Source organism: Brachyistius frenatus, unplaced genomic scaffold (assembly GCF_029030835.1).
Source record: "Brachyistius frenatus isolate BFR_SWC_R1_liver_20210118 unplaced genomic scaffold, ASM2903083v1 Contig_3, whole genome shotgun sequence".
Classification (NCBI taxonomy): domain Eukaryota; kingdom Metazoa; phylum Chordata; class Actinopteri; family Embiotocidae; genus Brachyistius; species Brachyistius frenatus.
In genome coordinates, this window is record NW_027210602.1 from 7956084 (window position 1) to 7970792 (window position 14709).

General features: G+C 41.3%; 1 protein-coding gene across 7 annotated transcripts in view; it reads left to right on the plus strand.

The window, feature by feature from the left end:
- vav2 (vav 2 guanine nucleotide exchange factor) overlaps positions 1 to 14709 on the plus strand; it is a 211894-nt gene that overhangs the window by 139146 nt on the left and 58039 nt on the right. For all 7 annotated transcript variants that reach the window (XM_069705143.1, XM_069705160.1, XM_069705187.1 and 4 more), the window contains exon 3: positions 11498 to 11556. In XM_069705143.1, the coding sequence (XP_069561244.1) occupies positions 11498 to 11556 (59 nt within the window). The remainder of the gene's footprint in view (positions 1 to 11497; positions 11557 to 14709) is intronic.

The following is a 14709-nucleotide window of genomic DNA, read 5'->3' on the forward strand; positions in this document are numbered from 1 at the left end:
GCAGATTTGTGTCAGGGATCATCTCTGATGTACATACGGGGCGGATGCATTTGAAAACGCTGTTTCAGTACACTGCAGTTTGTTTGGGATGATTTTTAAAATATAATAATTATGTTTGAAATACTACAGCAAAATATCATTTTTGTTTTTAATATACAGTGAACCCTCGCTATAACGCGGTTCACCTTTCACGGTCTCGCTGCTTCACGGATTTGCATCGTGCATTGAAATCACATTACGACTATATGTAACGTAGATATATTTAATGTCCAGTTCTATCTATTTCAATTGTAAAATAAAGGTTACTACTTCACGGATTTCGCCTATCACGGTTTCTATTTGGAACGTAACCCCCGCGAAAAACGAGGGTTCACTGTATTCTATATATTTATCTATATTCATCACATCTGGTAAGAAGTAGCACATTCTTGTGTTCGGAATAGCTAGTTAAATCATTTTGTTGCTATTCTTGTACTTTATTAATCATTTCTGATTATTAAAACGTTGATCTTAAAAGATGAAGCTTGTTTCCATAATTCAAGTTATGCCATGTCACTAAGGTGAAGGTCATGAGTCTAAGAGCAGCTCTACAAAAGGTTTTATATCTTTATAAATGTGTGGTAGAAGAGCTTAAGCCTCGTATTCTTTGTTTTTTTTTTTTTATGTGTATTTCCTTTTGTATTTTATGCAAGAGAAAGTAAGTGTTTGAGATTATGTGTATGTGTATACAAGAACTTGTCTTATAGTGCCATTGAAAGGAGATAGAAATGGAAATGTTGTGCTCTTCCTGCATGCCTTACTATTATCTTTGCTTTTGGCAGAAGCTGCACTCCTAAAACCAATGTTTTTAATTGGTAACTTTATCATCATCACCTCCCTGTTTCAAAACATTGGACCTGCACATCGGGGTTTTTTTTGTCTCCTGGGAATTGAGCTAAATCATAATGGGTTTTATTTTCACATTTTAAGCTTGTGGAAACAGCACTTTTCTCGCTGCGTTGGCTCTCCGCAGCTGAAAAATGAGGAGGAATTTAAGGCTGTAATAACTAATGGACTGGCTGAAGGCAGCAGCTGTTTGCTGTTGAGATGTCAGCCAAACAGTGTAGTACAGCAGCCTAACCAGAACTGTCCACCAGAACAGCTCACAGACAAAAGAGATTATAGGTCAGACAGGCTGAAAAAAAGGTGTAACATTAGGACACACACACACACACACACACACACACACACACACACACACACACACACACACACACACACACACACACACACACACACACACACACACACACACACACACACACACACACACACACACACACACACACACACACACACACACACACACAGACATGATGCATAGCAGATAGACAGATCTGTACAATCAGCCAATGTATATATGAGGGGAGTAACAGTACACAAAATGCACAAACCTTGGTTTTGGACTTATAGTTGTTGGTACAGCAGAGATAATGTTTTGAATTTATTTTATAAAAAAAAAGAAGAAAAATATGTATGAGTAACAGTTCAGATTATGAATAGGCTACTGTCAAAAACAAAACAAAAAAAAAGTATCTAAGCTTTTTACTTGGGTATAAAATAGATGAAATAAAAAAAATAAAAATAAAAAAAGCGCAATACATTTGTAATAACCTTAAATAAACCATTGAAGCCTGCAATAATATCAGCTTCGCTTTGCCGTTATCTCTTTTTGTCAAAATTGAGGACACAGCTATCTTAGTTTGAATAAACTTTTATTGAAATGTTGCCACCTGGGGCTTCATGTTTACCATCAGTGTGAGCGCCACGTGGTGGTCGGTCTATTGACCTCTGCAATGTGTGCAGAGAGGTTGCACAAGTGTACCGAACTGAGGACATTTCTTACCCAACCGAATGTTTGCTTTCCGAACGGTTCAGGATGAATGCATGTATACAGACATACCCAATATACCGTACATGTGCGTATACCAGAGAATAAGTGTGGAACAGTTGAATTTTCCATCTAATTTGTCCTCAAGCTGAAGAAAAAAAGTCAGTTTTGGCTCTTTTGGCTTCATCTTCATGATCTAGGTGAAGGAACATGTATATTGGCCTGTGCTTGATCAGAGCAACCAGCAGTAAAGGCAACATGCATCTGAGCTTTAAACTTGAGCTAATCAAAGACTGTTTTGAGTAGGGTACCATGAGGAATTCTGAACGAATGAGTAAATGTAATTTATGAAATCTCATATTTTTTAAATGTATAAGATATATCAAAACACATAAAACTAAACAATATTAAGCCAGATATGCCAATAAAGTATGTATGACTGCACTGCTCTACTGGTTTGTTTTATATATTCTGGCTTCATGACAATCTCTGACCTAGTATCACCCAGTCACATCTGTAGTCTGATTGGTTGATCAATCATCAGTGTCAGCGCTTTGGAGCATTAGAGCCACATGAGAAACATTTTTGAATTCCACCAGCTCAAAGTTTGTTTCTGAGTCTGACCTAATTGACACACTTTGCTTCACTGCACAAACTAGCCTCTTAGCATCTTTCTTATAGCTGTTTGCATCGTGAAGCTCAACTTAACCATGAAAGACGTTAAAGTGTTCTCCTTTATGACACATTCTGTCATAGCGTGCCCTGTATGAGCCTTTATGAGCTCCCCTTGATTAAAATGTCAATGACAGCCCAGTAGGTTGGACAGTTCATAGCCTGCAAAGAGCTGATGAAAGTATTTGAAACGTGACATGACTCACGGGAAATTTTCTTCACAGCAGGAGGTTCAGTCACTCTTGCATGCAAATGTCACACACGTTTGGGAAGCAGCAAAACAAAAAAAAAGTGGGCCATCCAAAACAGGCATGCAGTCACAGACAAATACATTTCCGGCATATGATCTCGCACACACGTTTTCTCTTTTCCTTTTCCATTTTTGTTTTTGTAGAGTCTTTTCAGCGCTTGAAAGCGGGGTATGATTTTTCTCAGCAGTGTGTTAAGAGCATGAGAAGTAGTGTCAGGAATTGAGCTGCTGGTTTGTTGGAGCACCGGTGAACAGACTGCATTTCAGATCTCTAGTCGTTTCTGTCTGCAGGAGAACCAAAGACTGAAGGCGCACCAGAACTGATAACCCTCCCTGTGTAATGGTTTTATAATGAAAATGTGCCCAGCAGATCAATTTTAGACATTTGTGATTTTGTTTTTGTTTGTTCCCACATTTGCATCTCAGCTCATTGTGAGATCATTTCATGTTTTTCATGAGAGACATCAGCTCAGTTTGACTCAATAATGTATCAGCGGGGGAAAGGTTGTTCTACATCGCTCGTTCTCACTGTTTGTTGTTTTGAGCTGACATCAGGTCCATGAAGAGCTGTTTTGTTCAAACACGTGTAAATGCAGGCGGCGTCCACCATATGACGAGTACGAAGTTGTCCTTTTGCCATCATGCACTCCATGACGCCCCTCTGGGCAGGTCAGGCATCGTATGCCTGCAGAGCGAGATAAGGAGAGGTGTTAGGGGTTTTTATTTACTCACCTCTGATTGAACCCTTTGGGCTACAAGTGACCCGGGTTTCCTTCGGCTACATGTTTATCACATCACGGCAACACCAAAGCCTTTTATGCACTGTTAATTGAACCCTCATCTTGTAAAGCTGCAGAAAGTTATATTGGCATCCGAAAGGAGGGGGCACAAGCCAACAGTTGGTCATGAATTTCACTTTGCATATGAAGTATAACTTTTTATAAACCATCAAATTGTACATGTAATGTAGACTCGTTTTGGTAACAAGCAGTCCAAGACTATGTTGGTATTACCAGACCCAAATTCATGTGAATATATCTGGTCGGCGCTACACTGGGGATTATCTCCAGTTGAAGCATCCAAATGATCACAGGCCTTGGGTTAAGTTTTAAACGATTGGAGCAGCCTTTAAACCAATCGGCACGACCACCATACAACGTATGTTGTGCAGTAATACTCTTCCACTGCTATCATTGTTGGAACTACATGTAGAAACAACTGCTTGACTTTAAAGTCATTGCACATAGCCGCCGCCCCCCCTCCTCCCCCCACCCGGTCACTGATTGGTCCACCCTTCAGAGTGGCTGAGCAAACCTTAATGCTAACAGGGTTCTCCAGACTGCAAAAACAGTGAAGACCGAAGCTGTGAGCATTTGTCGAACAAAGTCAGAGTAGTCCAAGACCCAAAGATATTCCACTGATAATGCAGCAAGCATTTGACAGTTTTGCTAAGTAAAAATGTCGAAGGCTTTTATTAGGTAAAAATGTTGGTAAAACACCAATACGGCCTCACTTTAAGGTTCAGTTGTCACAGCAAGAACTTTGTTTTTGTGCCTGTTGAGCAGAGCTGCTCCGAGGAGGGATCTTTGTCCGACTCCTGCCGCCGAGTCACCAAATGCCTTCAAGTTCCTCACATTGCCTCCCCGTTCCCCAAACCTCCCACGTTCTTGCTCAGCCTTAAGCTACAACACCGCTGCGATAGTCTCGAACACACTCCATCCTCGTGTATTCGAAGCGGTCAGGCTTCGCAACAAGTAAGCTGCAAGAATAGTAATCCTGCGTGATCGGTTTCTGTTGAGTGTAGCAGCATCGCTTTTGTGCCATTGTTGTACAATTTATGATTGTTATTAATGCTGCTTGGCTCAGACAGCTTAAACGTGGATCTATTCGGTGGTAATGCCGAGCTATTCAGGAAACATTTCTGCCAATCTTTTAACAAAGCACTTAGCTTGGTTCGTGGTGAAAAGGAATCCTGCACACAAATACAAATCCATCGCATCTCCTGCTGTTCTATATTTCACACTGTAGTCAGGAGGTATTAAGACTGTGATACATTTTTAGTGGTTTTGACAGTGTAACGTAGCACACTAGATGTACAAATCAAATCATGACTCTGAAGTGCTGACTCTCAGCTTTAGTTTACTTTTTTTCATTGACACTTTTCTTATCTAGACTTAGACACCTGCATCAGCTTCCCTTAAGCTCCATGTCTATATACCTTTTTACTCTTTTACCAATATTGCACTCTCTACTGCCTACTGCTCCATTGATCTAGGTGTGTTTCTCTGTACATGCCTGTCTTTACACAGCCCACGTTAACATGCTCCAGCTCGAGTGTGTGTTCTGATACACACATGGACAAACACCCTGTGACACACAGGACATTGTCACGCGTAAGTGAGCAGGCCCATGTCTGGTGATTTAGCGTGAAATGGGACAGGTCATGGACATTGCCGTGGCAGGTGTTGACCGGGCCGAAGCGATCTATGGAGAACAATTTGCACATGTTAGCCACTGTTGCCCTTTTTTCCTTCAAGCATCACAGGTTCAGATCAAATCAATGTTCAAGGTCTTAAAAGATAAATAAGCTCTCAAATTGATCTCTTGCTACGTATTCCCATCGATACTTCATCGATGGTAGCAGGACATGCATTTCCGTAAGGCTTGAAAACGCATGTTAAGCTAACCCCCCATTTTCAATCAGTGACATAAGTAGGAACTATGTACATTTTAAGAGAGGGCTGAATGCCATGTGTCAGCTTACAGCCGTTTTGCTTGGCACTGACCCACAGGGTCTTTGGGTCAGCAGCAGCACTCTTTGCAGGTCCTCAAACCACCCCGGAGGGCTTTTCTTGCATGGACATACGCAGCAAAATCCCATGTAATCAAGCAGCTGGAAGGTCCGCTTTGAGGGGATTTAGTGCAATGTGGCAGGTGCCAATCTGACTGCAATCAGGATTTACGCAGGCCTCGGCTCCCAATGGTGGTCAGCAATTTTAACATGAGCTGATGCTCGGACACTCATCACAGCCATTCATGAGGTTTCCCTGCGTAAAGACGTACTGCTGTGTGTGTGCGGTCAAACACAACCCATGATATTTGGGTTTTAGTGTGTCTTTAACTTCCACTTCTATCTGGGTTGGTGGAAGTTTATATTTGGACTTCTATTTTGTTTATACATGCTTCATCAATACTGGTGAGAGCTTCCCGATTTCCTTCAAAACAGCCTCAATTCTTTGTGGCATGTATTCCTCAAGATGTTGAAGTCAAGTGACATATTTGCTTTGGCTTTGTGACATGAGCTGAAAGCAGTCATTAAAATATTGCAAATTAAAGAAATGCAAATGGTTAGCAACAGTATTAAGAAATTCGTTGGCATTCAAACTATGCTTGTTTGATATTAAGGGGCCCAAGAAAGTGTGCCAAGACAGCATTCCACACATCATTGGTGAGCCCGTGCCCACTGCAGGCTCAGGTCTCTGTTCTTGGCTGACAGCAGTGGAACGTGACGCGGTCTTCTGCTGTCGTTGCCCATCCGCCTGAAGTCTGGATGTGTTGTGAATCCTCAGATGCTCTTCTGCTCACCGTAGTTGTAAAAGTGTGGTTATTTGAGTTACTAACGCCTGTCAGATTCAACCGACCTAACCATTCTTCCAACTACGCATTCGTTTCTCACTGGATCTTTTTTTCTTGGTGTTTGTAGCACTCAGAGTAAACTCTAGAGTCGGTTGGGCTCTGAAATCCCCAGAGGTCAACGAGTTCACTTTAACCAGACCAAAATGATGCCACAGTCAAAGTTACTGAGATCTCATTTTTGACCTTTCTAATGTTTGGTGTGATTATTTAATGAACCTCAGTTAATGTAAAGGGTTTTCTGCGTTGCCCTGCTGTCACATGATTGGCTGATTGGACATCTGAAAAAAAAAAGAAGCAGATATTCAGGTGTTCCTAATAAAATGCTCCTCAGTGTTTTGTGTTTCTGTCAGATCGATTGACTTAAGAAATATATTCATGAGTTCTCAATTTACTTACACTGTGTCTTTTTAGATATTTTTACATTTAGTAATACTCTTTTCTGTCCATTGATTATAGTTGTTGTGGTCGTCAGTGCATTTCTGGAACTGCGTAATCCATGGCTGCAAGCCCAATTAACTAGCCTGTTACCCAATATTGACGAATTCAGCTGTATTTATTGCTGTTACTGCCCTTAATCCCATTTTACTGTTTCTATTGATATCATTTGTTTCAGGGGTAATTTTGTCCTAAAGTTCTCTGCTTTTATTATCTTGTGCACATTGAGCACTTTTGTTAAAACAAAGTAAGTAAATTCCTTGGACCACCAGAATGAATAAAGGCTGGGTTTTTAATAAATAATAAAGTTATATGTTTGTACCCTTACGGCAAGTTTATCTTTCTGATATAGCCTGTGTAGTGGAGGCATTTAAGACATTTTTGTGCTGACAAAAAAAAAAAAAAAAAAGAAACTAGAAAGAGAGAGTAAAAAAAAAAAAAAAAGAGGCAGAGCTGAAAAAAGGACAGAGAAAGAGAGGTTTGTAAAAGGCTGAAACTCCCGGAGGCGGTCGGACACGCGCGCACACACACACACACACACACACACACACACACACACACACACACACACACACACACACACACACACACACACACACACACACACACACACACACACACACATATAGACTCAGCCGTGCCTCCTCTGTCTGTCCATTATTGATGGGCACGCAGGGTTCCCACTCAGCCATCTGTTCTCAGCTCTCCCACTCCGTGCCCCTTTTGCTCCATGCCTACCACTTTGGCAGACTGGCATAAGCAGAGCAACGCTTTCCTATCAAAGTGTGAATACTTCATAAATATATCACAGTATCAGGGAGCGAGCTGTTAGAGAAGGAGACCAGAAAAAGAGAGAAAAAAAAAAAGTATAACACACAGGAATTTTTTTTAGTAGTTCCACCTCTTTGTTCGATTACTTCCAACACTTGCATTGATTTGCGGTGCTGGATATAATCATGTCATGATGACTGAATCAGATATAAAGAGAATTGGCAGTAGGGTGTGTTTTGTGATGACTGTCAATAGTCATCTTGTGCATGATTTCTGATCTCAATCAGATCACCGCCACGGCCTCCTACTGTTAACAGCATATGGCTGCAGTTCTGATTTGATCTGATCGGTAATTAAAGTCCGCGCATATTCAGCCAAGCACCCTGGTTGCTAGGGGGAACCGGGTCCTGCAGGTGTTTTTGATTGGCTCCGGGGCAGTCACATGTGGTGTCACTTGGTGCCCAGCTGGGACGGAGGCCACATGTGGCGAGTCTGGAGACGTGTAAGGTTGGCGTGTGTTTGCAAACACTTGGCTTCGCCTTGCAGATAATCCATAGATACTACCCTTATCCCTGCTCCTCCCCCCATCCCCTCCCACACACACACACACACACACACACACACACACACACACACACACACACACACACACACACACACACACACACACACACACACACACACACACACACACACACACACACACACACACACACACACACACACACACACACACACACACACATAGGTGCACACAACTCCTTATGCAGTAAATGGATTGTCGGGTAAATTTTGCATATCAATGTCGTGCAGAGACTGCGAGCATCGGTGCATCGGTCTGACTGACAGAACATGCGTCCACAATTACATCCCCCTGACTGACAAAGAGGGTCAGATGTGGGTAAGGGGATGCCAGGGGCTGTGGGGTTAGTGATTAAGGTACGATGTTGGTCTGGGGCTTTAGAAACCTAAGCTATCACTCCATCCTGTGACTTTTCTTTTCTGTATTCCTAGAGGGGTGAAAGAGGCTTTATTCTGTGGCTAGCCCCAGAGTTACCCCCCCCACCCGGGGAGCACAAGATGAGAGGGAAATTAATAATGTGTGGCGACTCAAAGGCTTTGACTGATCCAAAGGATCAGAAGAGGGTGAGGAGAGTGTATTAGAGCCAGAGAGGGAAACAGAAACACAGGCAGAGAGAAGAAAGTACCATCAGATAAACAGGCAACCTTTGAGCAGAAGCTGGAAAGGAAGAAGAGTGACAATATAAACGAGAAGTCTGTTTTGAAAAAAGAAAAGTGTTTTAAGAAGAACAGCTCTTAAAACAATTCTCCATCTCTTCAGTCTCCCTCACATGCATGAAAGGTGGCTCTTTAAAGCTTTCAGCCTACTTATAAGATCAAATCAATAAAATAAAATACTGACACGTGTTAACATTGACAGTGAAACTGTAACTTTACATTAAATAGATAAATAAGAAACCTAACTGTCATTTTAGAAACCCCCGTGAGATTTTGTTTTTAATTTCCTCAGCTTCCCTAAAAGCAGATTGCAAATTAGCATTTCTCAACGAAGCCAGGGGGAGTCACGAACTGCCAGCGCTCCCAGTACTGAGAGACATATTTTTCACATTAAGGCATGAGGTTAACATGAGCTAAAAAAAAATTTGAACAAACTCCTTAACGTTGTGGAAACCCGAGATTTAATATGAATAGACATTTTACCCTGTGATGTGTGAAAGCCACGCTAGCGTGCTCTGAGCTGGCACACTCATGTCATGTCTGCACAGGCCAGGGAGGCCTCGACCCCGCTCTAACCTCTCTGGCTGGAAACCAGCAGCCCCCGGTGTACTTTGAACCTGGACAAACCTGGGTTTAGCTGGATCTGACCGCATCTGATCACACCAGGAAGCATTAAATATTAACCGCTATTAAATGCAGAATTTATTCACCCATCCATCCGTTCATTCATTCAACTGCTTCATTCACATTTTGTATTTTTACATTTCCTATGTCTTTAAATGATCATGTCTGTCACCCGTCCACAAAGACAATTTAGGCTAATAAGACCAAAAAAAAATTAAAAAAAAATTGAGTTAATAAAGCTGATGGGGGCAGTGTGCCATATGTGATCCTCCCTGCAGCATGGCCAGGTGGGCAGAGTGCCACCAGGCAGCACAATGGGTTTATCCACAGTGATTTCTTAAACACGCCAACCATTGGCTAATCAGACACACTGCAGCGAAATTAGCAATCTATTCTTCTCCCCTCTCCCCGGCCTCTTCCTCCACCTTTGTCTGCTTCGCCTTCCTTTTTTTTTGTCTCTATCTTCACAATCCAGTTCGGGTACACGTTAAGGAGGTGTGTAATGGCAGACTGGCCCCATATTGGAACCATTAAGCATGAACATGACTGCCTATTACACGGGTCTTTAGCGACACAAAGAAATAACCCCTTATCATCTTGCCGAGTGAAAGCCCTGTTGAGGTTTTCACTCCACAGAGTGGTTACATGTAAATGAATGCGATGTGTACGTACTCCGTAACAGTGCTCCTTTTAATCCCTATACCCTCTGCAACTGATTATGTTAAACATAAGAACACTTTGCAGGGACGGAGTGAAAGGGTTATGGTCAACAGCGCTTCAAACACAAGTACTCGTCGGTTCTAAAGTGGCAGTCTTCTCTTCATAACAGCCGTTCGCATGGGCTCAACTTGAATGTTAACTACCACAGGCGCCGAGGTGCCCTATTGTGTGTATAGAGAAGAGGGAGTTTGATGAGAGGCTGCGGATGACACACCTGCCGAGGAAGAGGGGTTGAGATAACAATTTTCTCCTCCCTGTCGACGAGACATCTGGCGTTGCCACGGTGTTGCAACCCGAAATCCACCCAGGAGTGGGTAATGAGGCGTAGGAGACGGGGTTTCTGTTTTGTCGTGTGTGTGTGTGTGTGTGTGTTTTGGGGTGGTGGTTCCCTTGTCTGCCTGAGCTACCCTGCAAGAGCAAGCCATCTGTAGTCCTCAGCCATAAACCCACTTGCGTGTGACTCATGAGGGGCATTAAATCAGTTTAAACACAGAAACATATTTAACCTCTGTGCTTAATAATAATAAAAAAATAAGAGTAAGAATGGAAGTTCAAAAATATTTATCGATAGAATAAATGAATATAAGGTAAATGTGTATGTGTGTATATGTGTGATCCCAGCCACCCGGAACCGCCCACCCCATGTCTCTGGATGTCACTATTAACATGGAGGCCTGCATTATGTTTACAGACAGTCCTGTGTGGAGCTGCATACATCTGAGCCAGGTTGCTAAGTTACGCATAAGTAATGTTCAATAATCAGCCTCAGAGAACAGCAAATGTTGAGCTGCACTGGGCATCTTTTTTTTGTAACTACTAGCACATGAAATGTTGCTTGGCACTGGCTCTTCTTCTTCTTCTTATGCTACTATTGTTGTGCATTGCACGTCTGATGATTTGTTCTTTGGTTAATGCTGTAGTTAAATTATTTCTTGGACTATTTGTTCTGTCATTTTCACAATTTATTGTGGTCTCGAGCAATTTTTTTTTTTTTAAAGTAAGATTACAGTTGATTGCAGCTTTTTCACACTGAAATGACAGCTGACGCAAAAGAGAGGAGAAGAGATTTAAAGTTTGACAAAAACAACATGATTATCTGATTCAGGCTGTGGTGAAATCTGATTGGTTGGCGGGAAGAGAGCGAGAGAGAATTGTGAATGAATGAGGCATAATGAAAGGGTGCAGTAATTCTGATCTTGCAAATATGATGCCAAATAATAAATACTTATATTTAAAAACATTTATAGTTGATTGACTCTTTGTGTATTTGTTTATTTCAGGTAATCTCCGCTCTGTCGAGGATCTCCCATCACAGCATTGCACAAATCAAAGGCATCAGGTATGTGTTTAATGTGTAACTGTCTTCTATATCATTTGTACAGCTGAAGCACTCCAGAATATTAATGTCACAGAATCCATTTGGGTGAATGTATTCCACTTTTTTTTTTCTTTTGGGTCGCCTGTATTAAAATGGATGTGGCTATTAACAACTGCTGCTCATTTAAAAGCCAATTTGCATTTTAAGCAATTAGCTACAGCTTTTAGCAACTATCATCTCGCGAGGCAAAATAATCCACAACACATTTCCATCTGTCACTCACACAGTACTGTGTCATTCTGAGTCAGACAACCTCATTGTATGCAAGGCTCCTCATTCCTCACAAATAATAGTGAGAAAATCCTTCGCACTTCTTTATCAGGCCTGCAATGGGCTTCTGATTTCTCTTCATTTGCTCGATCTGCTTGGAGCACGGTGGCTCACCAGCACCACATAAAAAGCCATTTTATCTGTCTGAGTAATGAGTTGATGGAGCGCACCCATTAGGAGCTGTGCCAGGAAATGAAGGGTATAGAGAGAGGGAGAGAGAGAGAGAGAGAGAGAGAGAGAGAGAGAGCAGGTCTCTTTCCATTAATAAAGACAACACAACCTGCTGACTGCTGGCTAATTCACTACTTGTCCACCATTTTGCCGTGAGGCGTCAAAATCAATGCACATTTGACCTCTGGGTAAATCTCCAGGACTTTCTGATCCTCAATTACTTAAATCTCAGTACCTACAATATTAAGTAATTAGTAAACGTTTATGTAAAGTCCAGAATCTCAAACTGTGTGACAGAGACAAGAACCAATAGCTTTAAATATAATTGACAGATACTTTAGATACAGAATAAAAATATAGATATCTACAAAATGACTATCGGATTTTCAGAAGCCTGTTTTTCAAAGACGGCAGTGTATTTGTTGTCGGAGTTACTGTCCTTTAACTGACTACTCACCTGTCCTTGAATTCCTTTTAGTCCTCAAGGTGACGCTGACCTCTTTCCCTGCTTTGTAAGACCACAAGTGAAAACAGAACTGCTCCATGGAGATCAATAAAACACGCCTTTATTAAGTAAGTTTAGATTTAGCTGTTGGCCGGAACAAGAAAACATTAGCGAAAGCAATAAAAAGTGCACTGAACTAAATCCTTAGAGAACGTGTCCGTATGGGAATTACGAGGCGAAAATGGTCATAAATTGATAATTGGTCGTAAATGACCTAACATCAACTGAAAAAGATGCATGTTAAACTTCTTTGATATTAAAGTTAAATAAGAACAACAAATATAATTTATACCTTTCTCTGTTAGGCTTCCTGCTTTCTTTTAAGTAGAATTAGGTGTTCATTCACAATGGGGTCAGTAGTACCAATGATGGGAAACAACGGGCTGCAGAATTAGGTGTTGATTGTCGGACGTGTCACTGCAGTCGTGCATTTTCGATGTTTTCACCGCAGGCTTTTATAGATATGCAGAAGGGCATATGACAAATACATGATGGGCTCCGAGGCCTTGCACTGTTTGATTTAGCACGAACAGAGTGCTGCTAAGTTGAGCACAACATGAATGCTCACTGACCCCAATTGGCTGTCATAAAGGGTCTCCTCACCAGCTTCTTGATAACTGTGCTGAGCAAGGTTAGCTGCCTTAAAGGTCAAAGGACCTGTCATACCTCTTCTGTCTCGCTTCGGAGCCCCTGTCATCCGACAGCAGCTATAACTCATTCAAGCACATATCATACCATGCATACAAGTGGTGTACCATATAGTCAGCATGCTCATGTCCTCCAGGTCCAGTCACGCACTTACTCCGTCATGTATAGCACCTTTCAGAATAAGGTTGAAAAAGCTATACTGAGGCAAGGCATTTTTAGGCCTCAACAAGATAACCAGCATCAATGCAAAATATAATCACTTGATTTGTGATGAAAATTCCATTTATTTTTGTTTTTTATATTTAAAACAAGTTTTGAACTGAGAATTTAAAGATTGTAATGACTCATACTTTGTTTTAAACTGGCATTCATAAGTGTAATATCTGTTGTTTTTGACTGTTCATGGTGACTTAAAGTTCATCAGCCAAGCCTTCAAATTAGCTCTAAAAGTGAGAGGTAACAGGAAGCGAGAATACCACTACATGCTGCAGCCTGGGACTCCACATTTGATTTAAAAGTTGGTTTCAATGAAGGCAGGAAAAATAATTCTGACATTTTATTTCATATTCCCAGTCATGATTAAAATCTGACAAATGTTGAACGTGGCAGCAGTGAGGGCAAGCTGTGTCATAAAGTGAATTATGAAGCATCAAGGTCTTCCCTTAAACTCTGTGCTTCTTCTCTGGTTAGATTGAAAGGGATGGTTCAACAGTAAGAAGAGACAGATGTGCCTCTCCGTCACTGAATCTCCTATCGGTGCTTCAATATTGCCCCCCACCGCCTGAAAAAAAAAAAATAAGGAGAAAAGAGAAAGCACTCCAGTAATAATAATAATAATAATAATAATAATAAAAACATATTCACTTCTTGTGTTAATAATGTTTTGGTCATTTTATTTTCGACAGGCAAAGAAATCCCTCCATGCACGGTGCATGACAAGGTTTGTTTTCCGCTGTACTTGGATTTAATTATCTTCCCTGCACTTTTATGAGGCTTGCAATAAACAAAGAAAAAAAAAAAAAGAAAAAGAGAGGCAGCATAGGCTAAACTGAAATTAACGGTGAAAGCAGAGGGGCTCTTTAAGAAGCTAATTGAGAATAACATATTGGATAATGGATTTTTTTTTTTTAATTTTTTTTTTTAAGTGGTTTAAAAGTTTGGTGCCCCAGACAATAACCCCATGATCTCAAATCGTTCATGTGCAGATCGGGCCATCCGTTGGGCTGTAAAACAGCCGGAAAGTTCCTCACTGCATTCAAATGGTTGGGTAACGATATTGTTTGTTCACTGGAATCAGGCATCGCTGACTGTGTCAGCAGTCCAGCTCTACTCAGAAATGAAGGCTTTATTTTGGCATACAGAAAGTTGGACAATCAGACATACACAGAACCCACAATCATATATTCACTATACAACCAGCTTAAACTCTTTTTTAATATTATGGCATAATTTCGACCCATCTGCCCCCAACTTTCCGCCAAATGTTTTTTTTTAAGTTTGAACGAATTGCCTCATACAGT